This window comes from Poecilia latipinna, unplaced genomic scaffold, assembly GCF_001443285.1.
Source record: "Poecilia latipinna isolate Pla-1442-1.1 unplaced genomic scaffold, P_latipinna-1.0 Scaffold1681, whole genome shotgun sequence".
NCBI lineage: Eukaryota > Metazoa > Chordata > Actinopteri > Cyprinodontiformes > Poeciliidae > Poecilia > Poecilia latipinna.
Genome location: NW_015114297.1, coordinates 15,398 through 34,627, shown reverse-complemented (window position 1 = coordinate 34,627; position 19,230 = coordinate 15,398). Strand labels below are relative to the sequence as shown.

Here is a 19,230-nt window from a genome sequence, read left to right as displayed (position 1 = left end):
GGTCTGTGGTATGAGTAGAAAATGACTCAACAGGCAAGAGGTGATTTGAGGCAGTTTTGAATTCAATAGTCTAAAAGGGGTTAAAATTGATTTAAATTTTCAGTTTAATTCTGGGTTTAAATTTAAGAGTTAAATTATTAAACACAACAAAAAAACAACTTAACACTTTAGCATAGCAGACTTTATAGGCAGTATAATACAGTGTGTTTAAAAACTATGTGAAAAAGGTTGAGGTTCCATATGTATGGAGATGGTGAATTTTATCTTTCGAGTTTAATTTTTGTTTAATCTGATCATTTTGATTACAGATTTCAGCTGCCAATAATAATATTACTCATTTAGGAATCTGAGTTAGGGGAAATCGCCATCAACTCTTTATTTTGCCTTCAGACATATTTTTTATTGATCTATTTACTCTTACATTCATGAAATATAACTCTGTGTATCCCTACTAGCAGGAATAATTCAACAAGTAGCATTCAAATACGTTAACACCCATTAACGTATAAAGATTTTTCTTTGCATTATCTCAATAAGATTGGGTTCACATTTAACAGAGACCTAATATTTTTCCCCATATTTGATATTCAGAGACATTCAGAGACATTTTGAAGGCAGACTCATTCTTGATAAGCAACAACAAATCTAAAGGATGTTATTTTTCTCTGAAATATTTCTATGCTGTTTAAAAGGTCGTTGGGACCCCCTGCTGGCCTGGGGGTCTTAAGAAGAGTCTTACTTTGTGTATTCCTTGGGCTGACCATAATAAACTCGTATTGTGTTGCATGAGCTCAGACCTGGACCAGTCAATGGCAAATCAAGGATGAGACTAAGAGTTGGGTTGTCTCCAGTCAGGAAGGGGGTAATCTCCCTATGTTGACTCTCCACTGCCTGGACAGTCCTGGACAATGATTTAAAAGTTGTAATATTTATTTATTTGTTTATTGTTTTGCACTTTTTGTCCTTTCTCAATTACCAAAATCCAGTGAATAAAGTCAAAATTAGTTTAGGAGAGAGAATGTTACTTTAGAAACTTGTCAAATCAGCTGATTTTAGTTGTAGAGTATTAGACTGTTTTGGACAATCAATATTAAAGTTTTTCTTATTCTTATTCCTGGGCCTTAATTTAAAGTTCCACCACAAACAAACCCCCAGAAATTCAGCCTTTTCGAGTTCATGTCCCAAACCTCAAGGTTAACAGTGACTCCCATCTTACTCACTTATTTGCTTGTCAAGTATTTCCAGCTTAAAATAAACACAGCGCACATTAAGGGAAAAGTTTGAAGGAAAAATGTCGTGTTGTTTGTTGCTTTTAGCTCATCACTCTTTCGTGTACTTAAGCTAACGTCTCCCTAGTTTAACTCTCATTATCGTCCTCAAAGACCTCAGTCGCGTAAAATGAGTGAAAATTCACACCTGCAGTCATTCAAACGAGACCCCAAATATAATGCCCCGTTAAGGCGGAGCAGAACCAGCCTCTCCTGCGTCCACTTACACGAATTAGCCTCTCTGCTTGTTTGCTTAACTGCAACCAACAAAACGAGCCTGTTGGTAAATATTGAAATTCCCTTCGGCTGGGGGCCTCCCTGTTAAAGCACCAGGTGACCGGGCTCTCCCCATTGATAAGCTCCAGTTAATCCATCGCATTTCCCTGTAAATAGCTGCGTGCATGAGAAAGGCCCTCGAGGCCCCCCCACCTACCCTCTCCTCCTCTTGTCACGCAAGGCCGCTGAGGGTATGTATCAGAAAGCATTGTTTTGGATAACTCCTAATATCTTTTTGTTGTTGTTGTTTTTAATTTGATCTCAGTGTGCTTACAGGAATCTCCAGAGTGAATGAATTCATGTGCGAAGTCTCCATGAACCGGCGTCACCACAAACGGGGCCCAGGTATTTCTGCGCTCCGGGGTCCTGGCTCGGAGGCTATGTACACACACACACACACACGCACACGCACACACGCACACACACACACACACACACACACACACAGCTATGAGCGTGTAACCATGACAACTGCGCTCTGATTGGCTCGTCTGATGCGGGGAATTAACAGGGGCCTCGTCCAATCTGAGCTCTGGATGCAGCTCCGCGCTTGGCGGAAAAAAAAAAACCTCTCTCATGATAACCCAGGCACAGTGATGTGAAAGTGGCAACGTGAGGTGAGCCCGGAGGAAATTACTGGACTAAAAACAAGGCGCGAGCGATGAGGGGATTATTTTAAATAATAATAATTAAAAAAAAACCTAAACTAATAAATGAAAGATGACGTTTTAGGTGTTTGAAACAGAAGAGAGAAAATATGGTTGGTTTGTGCATCACGCAGCCCTGAAATCTCTTCCCTCTCTTCTTTTGGATTGTGGATTGGTGACAGCATCCCGACCCAGGACTCAGGACCGGAACAGTCCTTTTTTTCTTTTCTTCTTCTTCTTCTTTTTTTTCCCTCTGGTGGATTGAGGGTTGGGGGAGAATCTTCCACTTTTCACCCCGGCAGAGCTCATCAACCAGGAGCCAAGACGTTGTTCCGCGTAGAGCCGGCTTGCCCCAGTCCGAGCAGCGCAGTCCGTGCAGCAGGGAGGTCGGCACTCGGCGTCTCACGGGCCGGCAACATGATGGTCCTCTGCGCCGGCTGCGAGCGGCCCATCCTGGACCGGTTCCTGCTCAACGTGCTGGACAGAGCCTGGCACGCCAAGTGCGTCCAGTGCTGCGAATGCAACTGCAACCTGACCGAGAAGTGCTTCTCCCGGGACGGAAAGCTCTATTGCAAAATGGACTTTTTCAGGTAACGCGGAGAAAGACTGGACTCGGTTGGGAGGATTTTTTCCTTTTTCTTTTTCTTTTTGCGTAGATTGTTAAGGGTCAAAATGTTAAATTTCACGCGGAAAAAAAAAAAATCTGACCCAATCATATTGGACCAAAAACAGATCAGTTTAAAAATAATTCACCTTTAAAATCAAATCAGTAAAAGCAATGCAGTGACAATAGTCAGCTTTATGCAACATTCTAGTGAAATTGCCTTTAACAAATTATATATAAAATACTCTCGTCTATATATACAATCTGTTGTATATATATATATATATATATATATATATATATATATATATATATATATACTCAAATCAGTCCAACTAAATGAAGTTCAATCTAAAACAAATAGAGGAGTGCATCAGGTTCAGTTTATAATGCCAATTGATAAAACAGCTTTAAATAAATAGTATGCTCCCATTTTTTCTATGAGGAAACTGCTTTGCTTTGTTGTTTTTTTTAATTATTATTATTGTTATTTAATTTTTTAAAGTCCACTCTCAGCTCCTGGTGCCACTTCCCAAACATCCATTAGGCCATTAACTGGTTCCCAATTCCTCCCCCCCCCCGCCCCCCGAAGTGTTCCAGGTAATTGGGTGATATAATATAAGTGAAGTCCTTGTTTTTGTCGCATCATTTTCATTTTCAACGTGACTGTCCTACCCTTCCCAAATTGTCTAATGACATGTAAGTCGCGTCATCCCCCCACCCCTTTACCTCCCCCCTCTATGTTTTAGTTGGGGGTCCGGGGCTGTTATTGGCCCCTCGCGCGGCCTTGGCCATCATATTACTGCGGGTCCCCATCAAGCGCGCTGGATTTAAATGGCCCAGCCATTAGCCGGGCGAAACAGTAATCACCCTAATGTGTCCATTTGTTGTGTAAGTAGTGTTGTGCCCTTTTTTTTTTTTTTTTTTTTTGGAGAGGCGATGAGGGGGGTGGGGGGCTGGCCATGCATGTGAAAGGCGCACGGTGAAGCGATCCCATTGCAAATGAGGAAACAAGCTCAGATTGGTGTTAAAAAACCCCACAACAAAACAAAACAATGCTCCACAATAAAGGCAGCTTGCTCTCACCCCAAAGGCTCAAGCAGCAACAAATTTCAATAGAATTCTGTTACAATTAATAAAAAAACAACAAAACTGTATTTTTTTTTCTCCATCCTCCTATATTTAGAGGATCAGATTTATTTGCGCTATATTTGTGCATCAAACTGATGAGTCGTCCCACCATTTAGGCGGCTGAATATGGATTAAAGGAAGATTTTCACGCTAAGATGCTCCCCCACTCTGCTTAATCCCATACTATATCCGCGGCTACAATGTGTTGATTGTCACTAATACGTTTTTGCGTGGGGTTATTGTCAGAGCGCCTCCGTCAAAATTAGCTCCCTTTTCCCCTTGTATTATTATTATTACTGTTATCACAGAGTTCTGCCAAGAATGAATCAGTTCGCAATAAAAAAAATTTAAAATTACAATAACTTTTGATTTTTATTTCAGATTAATCACGTAAATATTTTAAATTGTCCTGTAATAAACGTTTAATATGGCCTAATATTTAACGTAGAGACAAAAATATTTCATAATAAATGGAATAAAAGCTGAATGGGAGCAGTGTTGGATCTTTATTATATAATGTACTTCACCTCTAAGACGTCATTTTCTGCTTAAGTGTGGCCTGTCTTTGTCTTTATTTGGCCTAGAAAATTATATTGGATATAGATTTTTCCTTTTTTTTTAATCCTATATGGGTCCCAATTTGAACCTAAATAAATACACTGAGAGTCAAGGTTAGATGTCCCGTTTCACAAACCACCACAACGTTTATTCACCTTTCACCTATTAACCAAAAAACAAGAAAGAAAGAAAGAAAGAAAGAAAGAAAAATCACCTTCTTGAACAAAGAAATCAACAGTCCGGCTTAGGAAAAGTCATTTTTCTCAATTCCAACAACCTTAATAACAACGCTTGGACGTCCACGTGGGTCTTTACACTGACATCTTCTCAACTTTAATTTGCGTTTATATTTTTATTTTTAGATGGGAAAACAGATTATTTTATGTCTGATACTAAACAAAGTGAAAGTAAGGCTGTTTGCTCATCTGATGAACTCAAACCCCGTCATTAGAGCGGCCTGTTTGTCTTCAGCCACACCAGAAGGAAATCTTCTCTTCTGTCCGCTGAAAAAAATGTTATGACTTATAATGTAATGCATGAGCCTAGAGTCGGACTTAAAATACACTTTTAGATTTACACTCAAAATATTGAAAAAACAAATAAACAAAAACAAACAAAAAAAAACAACAACACATAATCAGTGTTTTAAACAGAGGAATTTAATAGTAAGCAAAGATTTTAGTTTGATTCGATCTTTTTTTTTTTTCCTGTGTGTCCAGGCGCTTTGGCACAAAATGCGCGGGCTGTCTGCAGGGAATCTCGCCGAACGACTTGGTGCGTAAAGCCCGCAGCAAGGTGTTCCACCTGAACTGCTTCACCTGCATGGTGTGTAACAAGCAGCTGTCCACGGGAGAGGAGCTCTACGTGATCGACGAAAACAAGTTCGTGTGCAAAGAAGATTACCTGAGCTCCGGGGCCATTAAGGAAGTCAACCTGAACTCAGGTGAGCGACGTTGCAAAAAAAAAAAAACCCAAAATAAATAAATAAAATAAATAAATAAAAATAATAATAATAAACAGCTGAGCTGCGCTTATTGGCGGCAAAATTTGTGGGAAGGGCTGGGTGGGGGGAGTCTGAGTGGCGAGAAGAGAGAAATAAAGTAAAATAAATCTGAGAAATAAAGAAAATAAATAAAGCTGGGGGTCCGTGGAGAGCGTTTCCCCACAACCTTGTGGGAAGAATAGTTTCAATATTTACCTCCACAGAACAATAGGTTTCTGGTTTTGTGTAGCAGGGTCCGTAGGGGCGGGGGGAATGAGGATGTTAGTGTGGCGCGTCTTGCTGCTCCTCTTCTTGTCTATTCATCCTTAAAAAAAAAAGAAAAAGAAACACACACACACACACACACACACACAGGAGGACAGCATCCACCCTGCATGCTCAAGCTGCTCGGTTATTTTCGGTTTATTCTCATGGAATATTATCGTGTTAGTTTATCGTTAAGTGTATTTGGTGAGAAATGAAATGGCTTCTTATTTCTATTCTCTTTATAAAAATAAAAATGAGCGTAAAATAGAATATTTTGTTCAAAATGAGCAGAATCTGAAATTTTACATTCAGATTTCTTTCTTTTATTATTTCCAACACCTGGGCTAATTAAAATTAAACCGCCCCCTCCCCTCCCCTTTCTCTGCCTCCCTCCTTGACATTTCGGATCGTGACCTTCCCTCCTTGTTTGTTTGCATCACCCCCCTCCACCCACTCACCCCCCACCTCACCCACCCGGGGCTCCCCGGGGGTCCCCCCTGCAGTCTCGTCGTGCACAGATAGGAGTTTATCGCCGGATCTCCAGGACCCGATACAGGACGACATAAAGGAGACGGACAATTCCACGTCCTCAGATAAGGAAACGAACAATATTGAGAACGAGGAGCAGAACTCGGGGGCCAAGCGGCGGGGGCCCCGGACCACCATCAAGGCCAAGCAACTGGAGACGTTAAAGGCGGCGTTCGTGGCCACGCCGAAGCCCACGCGGCACATCCGGGAGCAGCTCGCGCAGGAGACGGGGCTGAACATGCGAGTCATCCAGGTAAACTCAGAATATTATTATTATTAACAGATATATGGATATATATTTATGATTTACTTTATTTAGAGACCGCATTGAGATGCTGAAACAAACGTAGTAACCTTGAACCATCGGAGATCAAATCGACATCTTTTTCTCCGATTATTTCGTCGGCCTTATTTTTATTTAGTCCAGAAAAATCAGTTAAAAACTGAACCTGCCGAGCAGAAACAAAGATGGAGGCCATTTGAGTTTCGCCGACAGTTGAGCGTTTTTTCCGTTTCATTCTTTGCCTACTTGTTTATATTGTTTAGCCTTTTTGGCCTATTCAAAGCAAATATTGTTGAATGTCTGACTTGGTAAGCTCATGTGATAAGCACCAACCACCTTTCTGCCACATTTAAATGGTTGCTAATAATGTCATTTTTACATGTATCCAATGAAAGCTTGGATGGAAGCTTGAATTAGTAATGCAGGGGCGTCTCTAGAAAGTTTAAAAAGGGCCAAGGTGGGGGGGGGGGGGGCAACGGGGTTGGCAGCCCCAAACTTCAAAATTATACCAGAATCTACAGTTTTTCTTTTTTATTATATCATAAATGATTCTCTAAAAAATGACATTTGTCGCAAGTCATTAAAACTCATCATTCAGAAAAAAAAAATCGCAGTCATAAAACAAAGACGTTGGACCGCGTGGGGGGTTGGTCTCCCCCTTGGTGGCGCCCTGCTGAACCACAGTAGGCAAGACAGACTCACCGAGACAAAGACAAATTGGAGACAAATGACGGATTATAAATCAGTAAAATTACCTTTTAATTTTCCCGAAGTGTGCGGGACATTTAATTGAAAGCCTCATTATCTGTAAGAGAAATGTCAAAACATGATGTGGACCATTAGCGGGGTTACAGATCCAAATTTACCGGCTGCACGCCATGTGAAATGTTTCTTTTAGGTCTATACATTATGGACCTATTTGGGTAATAATGATAAAACGATAATAATGGCTGCAGTAACAGTCTGTTTATGTTTTTAACCATACAAACACCTGGAATGTTACAGTAAAACAGTATTTATGGTGAAGAATATCTTAAAAACTACCAAAAAAGTTACTATTCCAAACCACGTATTTAAGTAATTGTAAGTCAGTTTATTAAGTGCTAATTGCCAAATGTTCATATTATTTAACCTTTATTGTTGTGTATTTTCTGATTGTTAGATATGTTACTTACTGTATTATTATTATACTAGCTTAGATTTATTTATTTTAAAGAGGACAGTGCATATTAGTGAACATGAATACATCATGTAAATATGCCAGATTTAGCCTAAGAGGCTAATTTCCATCTGTAGTTTCCTAGCAGGTTGATGGAAGAGATTAAAAAATACAGTTGACATGCAGAACAACATATATGACCTATGATTTATGACATATTTCAATGTATAGCTAAGGTTACAGTAAGTATTTGTAATAAAAACAAAAACAACTCACAACCGTAATGGAAAAAATAGTGTAAAAACATTTAATTAAAAAATGATTCAAAACATCAGTTCAATTTTGATTATCTAGCTTAAATGAGTTCCTAAAACAGTTCAAAGACATCATAGTTTTTAATTCTATTATAATCAACTGTTATTGTAGCTTTTCAAAGTGATATATTTATGAAACTCATTATTTCTAAACATTTTGTTTTCATTTTTTTCCTACAGTTTAGAATTTCTTTAAATGTCATAAATACATTTGAAATAGTACCGGGAAATGAAAAATGAAAAATTGTAAAAAATACCAAGGTTCAGTTTTAAAGTTTATCCTTGAAACAAAAGGTTAATTTAATCTTGAAAAATAAAATAACCCTTTTTTTTTCTTTTTTTCTGGGCTGCTTTGGGAATGATAAAGACCATGTTTACACTAGAGGCAGCAGTTTATTTGGAAATAATACATGTTTCACAGCCATGAAATGAGAGAAAGGTTAGCCTCACTGCCTGCCAATGCTAAGAGGAACCCCAGACACAAACATGTTGTGCAACGTAACACACACACACACACACACACACACACACACACACACACACACACACACACACACACACACACACACACACACGCACGCACACACACACACACACACACTGATTCCTGCTTTCTTTTATCCTCCATGACTCACACACACACACACACACACACACACACACACACACACACACACACACACACACACACACACACACACACACACGTACGCTCGCACGCGCGGATGCACGAGTCGGGTGTCTGGGTGCAGACTGTGTCAGGATGATTAGCACCATCTCTGCCAACTGTGATGTGGCTTTTTGTGCACTCACTGTAATTATCGCTGATTTCACAGATTTACATACCGCCCTCCCCTTTTCCCACCTCCCCGCGCCGCTCTTACTCACTTCCAGCCTGTTTCCTCCGCATCTCCACGGCCTCGTCTATATCATACACGCCAGGCAATTTTCTCTATGTGTATATCTGTGTGTGTGTGTGTGTGAGCTCAATCATACAGTCAATCACCAAAACCAGTCAATAAGTCAGTCAGTGAGTCCACCGCACCATCCCTCCCTCCCCCCCACACCCCTTTATATATATATATATATATATATATATATATATATATATATGTGTGTGTGTGTGTGTGTGTGTGTGTGTGTGTGTGTGTGTGTGTGTGTGTGTGAGATTGCTCAGAGCCAAAATGGAGGCTGTGTTTCGTCATCTCCCTCCTCGTTCGGTGTGTGTTAAATACCGCAGCTCTCGACGCGGGGAGCCCTGTGAGCCACGCTGCTTCTCCAGCATGTGGATGTAATCCCTAAGCAAGGCTCTCTCAAGGGAAGCGAGAGCATTTCCATAAAAATGTACCCTACAGTTAGACGATTGTTCTCAATAAGCAGGTGTTGCCTTTGCTGCTGGAGCACGGAGAGCACAGCCTAAGTGGTTTTTGGCTGTTTCTTTATGTGTGTGTGTGTGTGTGCGCGCGCGTGCATGTGTGTGTGTTGTTTTGTTAATCTGTAGCACAGTGGGATTCTGCCTCTGGTGTAGCCTAGCATGGTGCGAACATACATCATTATGCAGCATGCGATGCAAACGGAGCAAACGCGACCTGTTATGTGCTTGTAATGCAAAGAGCATTCCTCCATATGGTGAGGGAGGCTTTGCAAATTTAAAAAAAAAAAATCCTCCTTTGTTGGTTTTCAAAGAAAGTTTATTTAAGCATATTCTCTTCTGTTTATTTGAACTTGCGGCGCGGGGGCCGTTAGGGGCGCACACCGTTTCTGTTGCTTTGTGATTCATCTTAAAGTAGTGTAACAAAGAGAAAAACTCCTTTATAAACTGTAAAATGCAACAAAGGTGTTTTATCTGCTGGCTTTTTTTTGTTTTGTTTGCAATTTCTATGTCTGGTTTGAATTTGTTGTGCTTAGGCGATAAATCGATTAATCGCATGATAAATTAAAAGCTCAATAATTTCCATTTGCATGATTTTTTTCTCTCTTTTTACTAAAAACTGAATGACAAACATCTTAAGTCTGGTGCTTTGGTCTCAACTTGCCCTTTTTTGGAAGGAAAATTTTGTTTACAGAGATTTCATATTTCATTTTATATGTTGTTTCTGTTGTTTTGTTTGTTTATTTTCGATATTTAAAATGTCTTCCAGTTCCAGTGATAAATGTTCAGAGGAACTTTAGTGATCTTTGACAATGTTTTCTGGCATTTTACGCTGTTACCTTTACTCAAAAATTGGTCTCAAAAGAACAATATCATCGTTTATCGCAATAACTAATGGGAAAATTTATCGTCCAGAAAAGTTTCATGGCAGGCCTGGTTGTTCGCTCCAGCACCGACAAAAAAAGAGAAAAAGATACCAGCTTTTAAGAGTAAAGTCCTGATACAGTAAATCTTTTATTGTAATTAAACTAAAGTTTAATTTCACGGCCTACTGCTGTCTTTACTTTTAATCTTGAGTATAGTTAAAAGAAAAAAAAAAGAGTTTCTTGAACCGTATTATTCATAGATCAAAGAACTTAAGAATCACAAAAGAAAGCACAAACACTTGTGCAAATAGGGGCAGAGGTGTCTTAAAACGGGATCCAAACAGGTCAGAAGTGAATCCTTCCTTTATTTTTCAAAAACACTCCTTCGTCGTTTTGAATACGAGGCTTTTCAAAGAAGGCAGAAACTTGAGTGAAAGTCAAGGCTGATGGGAATGACGGCTTTCAGTGAAAACTCTGCAAAAGAGACGCACAAAAAATGAAATGGAGCCTTACCACAAAGTACGTACCAAAAGTAGACGATGCACAACTTTTTCTGCTAAACATGCGATTAGGTGGATCTTAGAAGTGCGTGAGAGTTTCAGAAACAAAATCCAGATGAAAAGCTAAAATACCTGCAGGAAAAACGGCCACTGATCAGCTCTGCCATTGTTTTCTTTTTCTTTTTTTTTTGCTGTTGTTGCTGTTTTAAGGTTTGGTTCCAGAACAGAAGATCCAAAGAGCGGCGAATGAAGCAGCTGAGCGCCCTGGGGGCCCGACGCCACGCCTTCTTCAGGGGCCCCAGGAGGATGAGGCCCCTAGGAGGCAGGTTGGAGGACCCAGACATTTTAGGACCTGGGCCCTACGGTTACTACGGAGGTAGGAAGGGAAAAACTCTTTAACTCATTTTCACACACTTTTTATTCGGCCTCAAGCAAACACGATCCATGTTCAGGTTGAACATCTGTATCAAGAACTTAACATTATCAGTGTGGGTAGAACGACAGGAAGACATGATAAAATGGTTTGTTGTGCTGGTATTGTGGATGCAGTCCAATGAAAGTGTTTTTGGATATCACACTACTTTCCATTAGCTACTTGTTTTTGTGTTCAGAAATGCAGCCAAGACCTTAATTTGACTCAGGCACACACCAGTCATTTTGTTGGTATTTTTAGTAAAAAGAGACTTTTGTTAATTTATCTTAGTGCTTATAATTGAATACCACCTATTCAGTTTGAATCAGATACCCAGCTACCAAATCAGAGTCAAAACCCTAGTATTTTGGCTAATTACCAAAACCACAAATTTGATCAGAACATATTTTAAAAAGTCCTTTTATTTGGGATAAATGCCTAAAAAATATGCACCTGTGACCATCATTACGTATAAAAGTACCAGTTTTCTTTGATAAAAAGTAGCAATAAACTACATATTGCCAAAGCTTTGCTTTCCAACATTACTAACTTTCTGCTCTAAATATGAACATGTCATCAGCAAAGAAGTTAACCGATGCAGGTGTGTGGGTATTCAGACAGGTTTTTATCCAAATTAGAAAAGCTGTGGCTGAAATATCCAATTTCTTATGTTTGAAAAGACAAAGAAAATAAATGAAATACATCAATAACTAGAAGCAATAAGTGGTTTGTTTGAAAAATCCATGGCGACAGCTCCGTTTAAAATGGTTCTGGGTTATTTGATAGGTATGGATGGCTGAAAAACACGTACATTTGTTTTGCTAAATCGCTGATCCAGACATTAGAACTTAAAAAGTACTTTTCACTATTTATGGGTTGCATCACATAAAAAAGTTTGTTTTTGTAGATAATCTTGGTTTCTGTGGGTGATTTGGTACAGTATGATTCGAATCGTCTCTTTTCTCCTCTTTTACGTCAGAGTTGATTTTTGGAATGGACAAAAGGCAAGAATGCATGAAATGCGAACAAATACCGTGGTGGCAACTAAATGACACAACGTCCATTAGAACCAAAGGTAAACGGGAAGGTAGCTTTTCATTTCAGGAAAAAAAAAATCCAGAATACAGGTCTCCAGAAAAACAGAGAGAAACAAAGAAAGAAATTCTACGCAGACGCTAGTTAGGCCGATTCTGGAATCTCTTTATGTCACAGATAAAATATGTGGAATAAATATTTACTCAGCATATCAGCAGTGTTCACATACAGACCCTGTTATCTCAAAGGAATCATGCTCTGTGTGCTGTTTTTGTCAGATTAGACAAATGACAGGCCAGGTCTTAAGAATGTGATGTGAAACTTCCTCCATCTGCGAGAGTTGTCGCCAAGGTTGAGCCCTATTTACCTGCTAAAGAGCTGGAAAGACTTATTGATGCTTTTATCACATCACAACTGGACCACTGTGATGCTGCTGATCAGATTTTACCTGGCACTAAGACTCGTGAATGCGTCACGCCGGTCTTGGCTTCTCTTCGCTGGCTTCACGTCCCATCCCAAGTTGATTTTAAAATTTTAGCACTTGATTTTAAAGCTTTTAATAGTTTTGCTCCTACCCTATTTAAATGATCTCTGCTACATCCACACACCAGTGAGAGAACTCGGGTCTACCAGTCGGTTTCTCTTTGGTAGTCCAATGTTAGAGAATAATCTGTCGTAGGAGCTGGACATTTATTATATCGTTTATCATATCTGGTGAGGATTTTGATTTATCGTTGTCATGATAAAGTTCAATTAATGATTTTAAAAAAGTGACTTTATCGTAAATGTTATTTTTAATGTTTTCTCTGCTGATTGCATCAATAAATATCAGTAAATTTCAACAAATTACACTTCTTTAAGTTGGTAGTGTTGTGTAAAAGTCTGTTTCAAGTGGGATTTTTTTTGGAGAACAGTATTTTTGTGGAGCTGTGATGTGCCATACAAAATAAATAGTTTTTCATCATCATTTTCATTGTTATCACAATAGCATTGCAAAATATCGCGATAAAGCTCTCAGTCCATGTTGCTCACGTTTGTTCTATTGATTCATGAGCTCACAACTCAGAACAGAGAGATTTTCAAATCATTGCTTCGAACAGATCTTTTTTACTTTTACTTACTTACTTGTAACTTTTAAATTGATTCTATTGGCTCTCATTGTATTGTTTTAACTACTTTCTGTTATTAAAAAAAAATCTGCTGTATGAATAAACCTTACATTGTCAACATAAAATGTGTATGTAGATCCTCTCAAAGTGCATCTACCACTTTTCTGTATTAGATTACTTATGCCTACAGCACAGTAAGTCATGGACTAGTTACTATTATCAAGGTGCATCAGAAACCCTTTAACTATCATGAAGACGCCAGCGTCCTCATGAGCCGATTGACTTACATCAGTGGTGCCCAAAGTCAGTCCTCGAGGGCCGGCATCCTGCATGTTTTAGATCTCTTCCTGGTGGTTGTAACAACCTTCTCAGCAGGTCAATGTTCCTCTTAGGCCTCTAATGACCCATAATCTGATCCAGGTGTGTAAAATCAGGGAGAGAATAAAAACATACAGGATGCGGGCCCTCCAGGACCGACTTTGGGCTCCGTTGACTTGCATTTTAGCGTTTTGAGGGTGACAGTTAAGGGGTTAAAAGTTTCAGTTTCAAAACTGAGATCATTCCTAAAGTTTAAAGTTCGTTTAAGGCGCCGCCAGTGACGAAGCGACTGGAGTTATCTCCGGCTTTTTGAATCCTAGCGTCATGCAGCGCTGCCCTTCCCCCACTAGTTTACTCATGGTTGTCAAACTGTAATCTCATGCTGACCCATGCTTCCTAGCAATCATGCAGGCAAACATAGTCGGAGAAAGAAAATGTATTGTGTAAACTCTTATGGCGATGAACCATCTTCATTTGGTCATTTTCAAATCGCAAAGGTTTGAAAACGTGACACTTTCTGTAGAAATTTTGGGAGTTACCTGGAAATCTATTGATAATTGAACACACTATCACATAAAAACATGAAAGTCATATGATGTTGGCAAGTTAAACATTAATGGCAAGTTAAACATTAAATCTATATATGTTTATATTTCATATAAACATATATAGATTTATCCACAATTATCATCAGACATGTTAAAGTTATCAAATCCATAGATTGAAAAATGTGGCATCAATAAATAGTCCAGGGTTCTAGAAACCGTCAGGGTGTGGCCTCCAAACGTCTGCAGGTAGCAGTGTGCAGTTTATTGAGGACTAGCATATACATAAAAATCCAGTTGATTTTGTTAATATTATACTACCAAACAATACTTAAAAATCACCGTTACAGGTGAACCTTAGATATTTTAGATTTCCAGGTTTGTTCCCATAATAATAAATACATTTTTGCTATTTTTTTTTAAGAACAAGTAGAAATCACTCCATCCAACAAACAACTCAGAGAACTTTTGCAACCCGGAAGAAGACACCACTACTGCTCAGGCTGAGTCACGCGCCTGCTGGATTAGCATTAGCAAATAAATCTTTGCCAAAAGAAATTCAGCCCTCGACGGACAGACAGGAATATCTGAACACAAAACCGACCAACAACTACGGCACCGAATTAAACAGGAGAAATAAAGCAGATGCACCTCAGTGATTCTTGAGAAGAGGGACAAAACAGGTCCTATGGATAAATCACAAAAATTGGATAAAATATACACAAAATATAATTTTTTCAAATATCTGACTAAACTAACCTGGGCCATGTGAGCACAACAATGTATATTTTCCTGCTGTTTGCTGAATATTTTTTTTAATTTATTTTAAACATTGTAGTAGGTGACTAGTGTCTTCAAAATTTGTTGTCCAGGAGCAGAACTCAACAGATTATAATAGTTTAAAACAATTAAAGAAATACTAAAATCCTATATTATGACAATTAAGTATAAGTAGTCATACAAATAATGATAAAAGTATCAATAAATTGAATTAAAAATCATTTTTATATATTTTCCAACTCCATTGAAATTTGTCCCTAGTTTTTGTCAACACCATCACACATGAAAAGAATGTAAAAAAAAAATCAGGCATTATTGGGGGGCACCAGAACTTCTGAGGACCCCATGACGTCGTCTTTTCTCTTCCTTTGCTAAGAGGCTAGTTAGCTCTGGTTAGCTTAAGTTATTCTTTAGTTTTTTCTTCTGTTTTATTCCTAAGTTGCTTGTCACAACCATGATGTGTCAACTCCATAACTGACAATTTACAAAACTTTGATGAAATTTTGTGAAATAAAAGCTTAATTCTAGTATAATGTAAAGATTTCATGGACCTGATGAGCTACAATATGGCCTCCTTCAGAATAACATCATATAAATTGAGGTAGTTTGGCATTTTGTCAACTCAGTCAGATGTCAACGCCATGAGAGTTTTTGTGACTCTTTCAGTGAAATTGTTGTCAAATCTCACTTAAATGTGCAATTAATTCATTTTAATGTATTTTACATAAATTGCATTACTTCACAAGTGAGTTTTTCTTTTTACTCACTAGTTTGTCACCACCTTCAGTTCTGTGTCAACTCCGTCATGCACTGTCAACTCCATCAGATGGACTTTTTATTTTTTGTTTTAAATAATATTTCTTTTGTTTCTTGAGAAGCATTTGTCTGTAAAAATGAGTAAAACATCACTAATAGGGTCATTAAAAAATATTTTATATTTATTTTTGTCAGATGGTGATGACAAAGTTCTGGGTCAGGTCGATTAAAAATGTAATTTAAAAAAAAAATGTTGCAACGGAGAGTCTGTACCTTAGCATCTTCACATTTCCAAAACATTATTTGTCATATTTGCATACATAAGGTTGAGAAATAATAAAAAAAAAATATGGGAAAATTAAAACCCATTTTGTCCCAATTCTCAAGAATCACTGACCTGTCATGTTTATGAGCTATATTGTTTTGATGGACAGTCGGAGCGCTGCTGTGGTCTCCATACATCTGCAACACCTACCGGAGGGGGCCTTGGCATTGAGGATACAATAAAGTGGAGCCGTCAAGGCTGCGAGGAACCGAGCTGGGAGGAGGGGGTGAAACAGAGGACAAAACCTCTATGCCTCTCTCTCTGTCTGTCCATCTCTCTCTTTCTCTCATCTCGCTCTTGTCTCCGCGCGCCGCTTTTCACACCCTTTTGTGCGACGGCGGCACAGGCCGGCCGATTCCCCTTTATCTGAGCCGACGCCTCTCTTCGTCAGGGATGTCTGTGTGTGTGTGTGTGTGTGTGTGTGTGTGTGTGTGTGTGTGTGTGTGTGTGTGTGGCTTGATGCTGCCGCATGTGTGAGTGTAATTATAGCCCGCAGTTTCCAACACTCCCCTCAACACAGCTCACATTCACACATGACGTGCTCTATACCCAAACTAGCGCGCGGGCCTGTTGGGCACACAAGATAATTAGCATGTGCGGGAGAGCGACGTCACGTCTTATTGGGCGCGTGTGAAGGCAAAACACTCTGAAATTGAAATCAGGCGGCGGATATCTAACCTGTTAGTTCCTACTTTCTGCCCGCTCTGGACCCAAATGGCAGCGCGGGCAACATATGGTGGGACTCGGAGAAATGCGAGTGCAACATCTGGGGCGCCAGGATAAAGTCTGCCATTGATCTCGGCTCGAGGTGCCGCTGAGACAAAATGGCTTTAGTTTAACTGTAGAACAGGAAGGCGGTGAGAGGCAGAAGGCAGATGGAGGTTTGTAATTGTTAATGGATCTAAAGGAGCAGCAGCAGCATACAGGTGTTGCTTTAATCCTTTTTAAATGGTTGGGCTACTTTTGGTTTAATGATTCTAAAACTCATGGAGCAAGAGGTTCTGAAATGATCTTCAAGAAGTTAAAAAAAAAAGATTCAAATTCAGAATGACCATTTTAAGATTTAGAGGTGGGTGGATTGATCGAAACTAAGCATATATCGGTATCGGCTCAATTCTAGTGTGCCAAAGTCGAAAATTTAGACTCAGATCCCCTGTTGAACTTTTTTCATTTTTTCATCGTAGTTTCTCAACTTCACGTTAAAAAGATTTGGCTTTGATTTGCTCTCAAATCATAATTCTTTGCACTGAGTTTCTTCAGAAAATCAATCAGAGAATTTTGTTTTGTTCTTCTGTTGTTTTTATTTATTATGTTAATATGCTACTAGTGTTTTGTAGTAACCTATAAACTTTATCTAAATTCTGTCTGTAGGTTTAACAAAACAATTCAAAAATCAGAAGTATCACACTTAAAGTATCATTGTAAATATCACGATACTGGTCCTGTATTTACTTGATATTGGATTAATGCAGTCTACTAAAAATGATAAAAGTTATTGAAGTCAAAATTGAATCTGTCTTTGATACAACTATCTATCAAAATCCTTAATTACAAACATTAAAAACATGGTTTGCATCCTAAATAGGACGTACTTCTTTTCGTCTCACACTTAGTGCAGGTTCTAAAAAAAGAAAAAAAAAATACACGAAATATGAGCTACTTAAGAGATTCCTCTCTGATCAGTAAACCCATTTTCTTCACTAAGACCGTACATAGACCTCATTTAGACACTAAACATGTGTGTTACATATGACTTCGTATCTGTTTTGTCTTAGGGTTAGAGCAGGCAAATTGCCTGGTCTGAAGTGATCTAATCTTAGAATATAAAATTGACCAGAATGTTATTAAACTATGCAATAATACCACAGAAAAAGCATTTTTCACCTTCACTTTACTAGATTTCAATTGCGACAGTGCGGTAATAATATTAATCAAAAAGAAAAAGACTCAGTTTGTGAAATTGAGGAAATACTGGTAAATATGATAATATATTTACATATTTCTGCTCTATTGTTGAATGGAAACAGCACAAATTTCAATCTAAAACGCTGTTAAACATTGGCTACAGCACAGTGAAGAAAAATACAAAAGTTTCACTTTTGAACCAAATTGATCCAATTTTAACTATGAGATCTATGAGGTCTCACCTATGAACAACTAATACATTCTTTAGATCAATTTCCTACCCAAAAAATATAACTGGATTTCTATTAAGCAACAAATGGGTTCAAAGGTCAGTCCTGTATCAGCTACTGTATGTAGCACCATGCTGAAGAAGACCTAACAAATGTGTTCATGTGTGCAGAAGTGAGCACTACAGAGAAAGTGAAGGGTTTGGAGTAGAAAAAAATGTTCAGGTCCTTTATGAGTTATTAACATGACAGCTTTCATAAACTTAATCATTTTGCAGGGACTGACAGCACAGAACTCGACGCCAAAGGAACGTTTGTCATGTTGGCTAACAATAGCTGATATCACTGCAACATTATCAGCAAAAATAAAACATAAGACAGTTTTTCCACTATCTACCAGGTGAACCATATAAAAAGTTTTAAAAAATGAAGAAAAAAAATAATACTTTTTGCATTAATTGTAGCGTAATAGTTCATAAGTATTTTAAACTGCAACTTTTCTAACTTCCTGCAGTGACAGACTGCACTGCAGTGCTTGGATGTGAAAAGGAAGGTTCAGATTCAGCTTTTGTTTGAGTTTTTTCTAAAAACAACAGCAAAAAAACAAAAACAAAAAAACAACGCTCCTTGGTATTGCTTTATTTTCATAAACAAAGTCACATTGCTTTATTTTGGTCTCCAAAATAAAGCAGTGTGAAGTTTAAACCCCGACAACTTTACCATTCATGTCCAAATCCATGAAGTATCTTAGACCTTTTTATGAAAATTTTGAAAATTACAAAACAATTTTTTTCATCAATGAATCAATAAAGTAAAAACAAGAAAAAAAGATTAACATAAAAGCATTTATTTTTTTGTTATTTGTGTTTTATGTAGATGTAAACATTTGATGGTCACGCTTTGTGGAGGGTTTGAAAACGACTAAGCCTGGTTATCCGCATGAAAAATACACAAATCTGCTCTGAAAACCATCTAGCTTTTTTTTTTAATTTGTTTTTTTTTTTGTTTTTTTTTTTTAAGAGACAAATTTTCAGGATTTCAGGGCCCAGATTTTTTGAAATCC

General features: G+C 38.4%; 1 protein-coding gene and 1 long non-coding RNA gene across 2 annotated transcripts; one reads left to right on the top strand and one right to left on the bottom strand.

The window, feature by feature from the left end:
• Positions 1–2,128: 2,128 nt before the first annotated feature.
• lhx5 (LIM homeobox 5) lies at positions 2,129–12,271 on the top strand. Its single transcript, XM_015060047.1, has 4 exons — positions 2,129–2,781; positions 5,204–5,427; positions 6,237–6,514; positions 10,966–12,271. The coding sequence occupies exons 1-4, from the start codon at positions 2,609–2,611 to the stop codon at positions 11,152–11,154; spliced, it is 864 nt and encodes a 287-aa protein (XP_014915533.1). The 5' UTR covers positions 2,129–2,608; the 3' UTR covers positions 11,155–12,271.
• A 2,327-nt stretch (positions 12,272–14,598) lies between these two features.
• LOC106964491 (uncharacterized) lies at positions 14,599–17,465 on the bottom strand. The gene is made up of 2 exons (XR_001428437.1): positions 16,108–17,465; positions 14,599–14,825 (listed from the first exon to the last, which is right to left on the bottom strand). It is a non-coding gene; the product is annotated as an uncharacterized LOC106964491 (long non-coding RNA).
• Between the last annotated feature and the right edge of the window lie 1,765 nt (positions 17,466–19,230).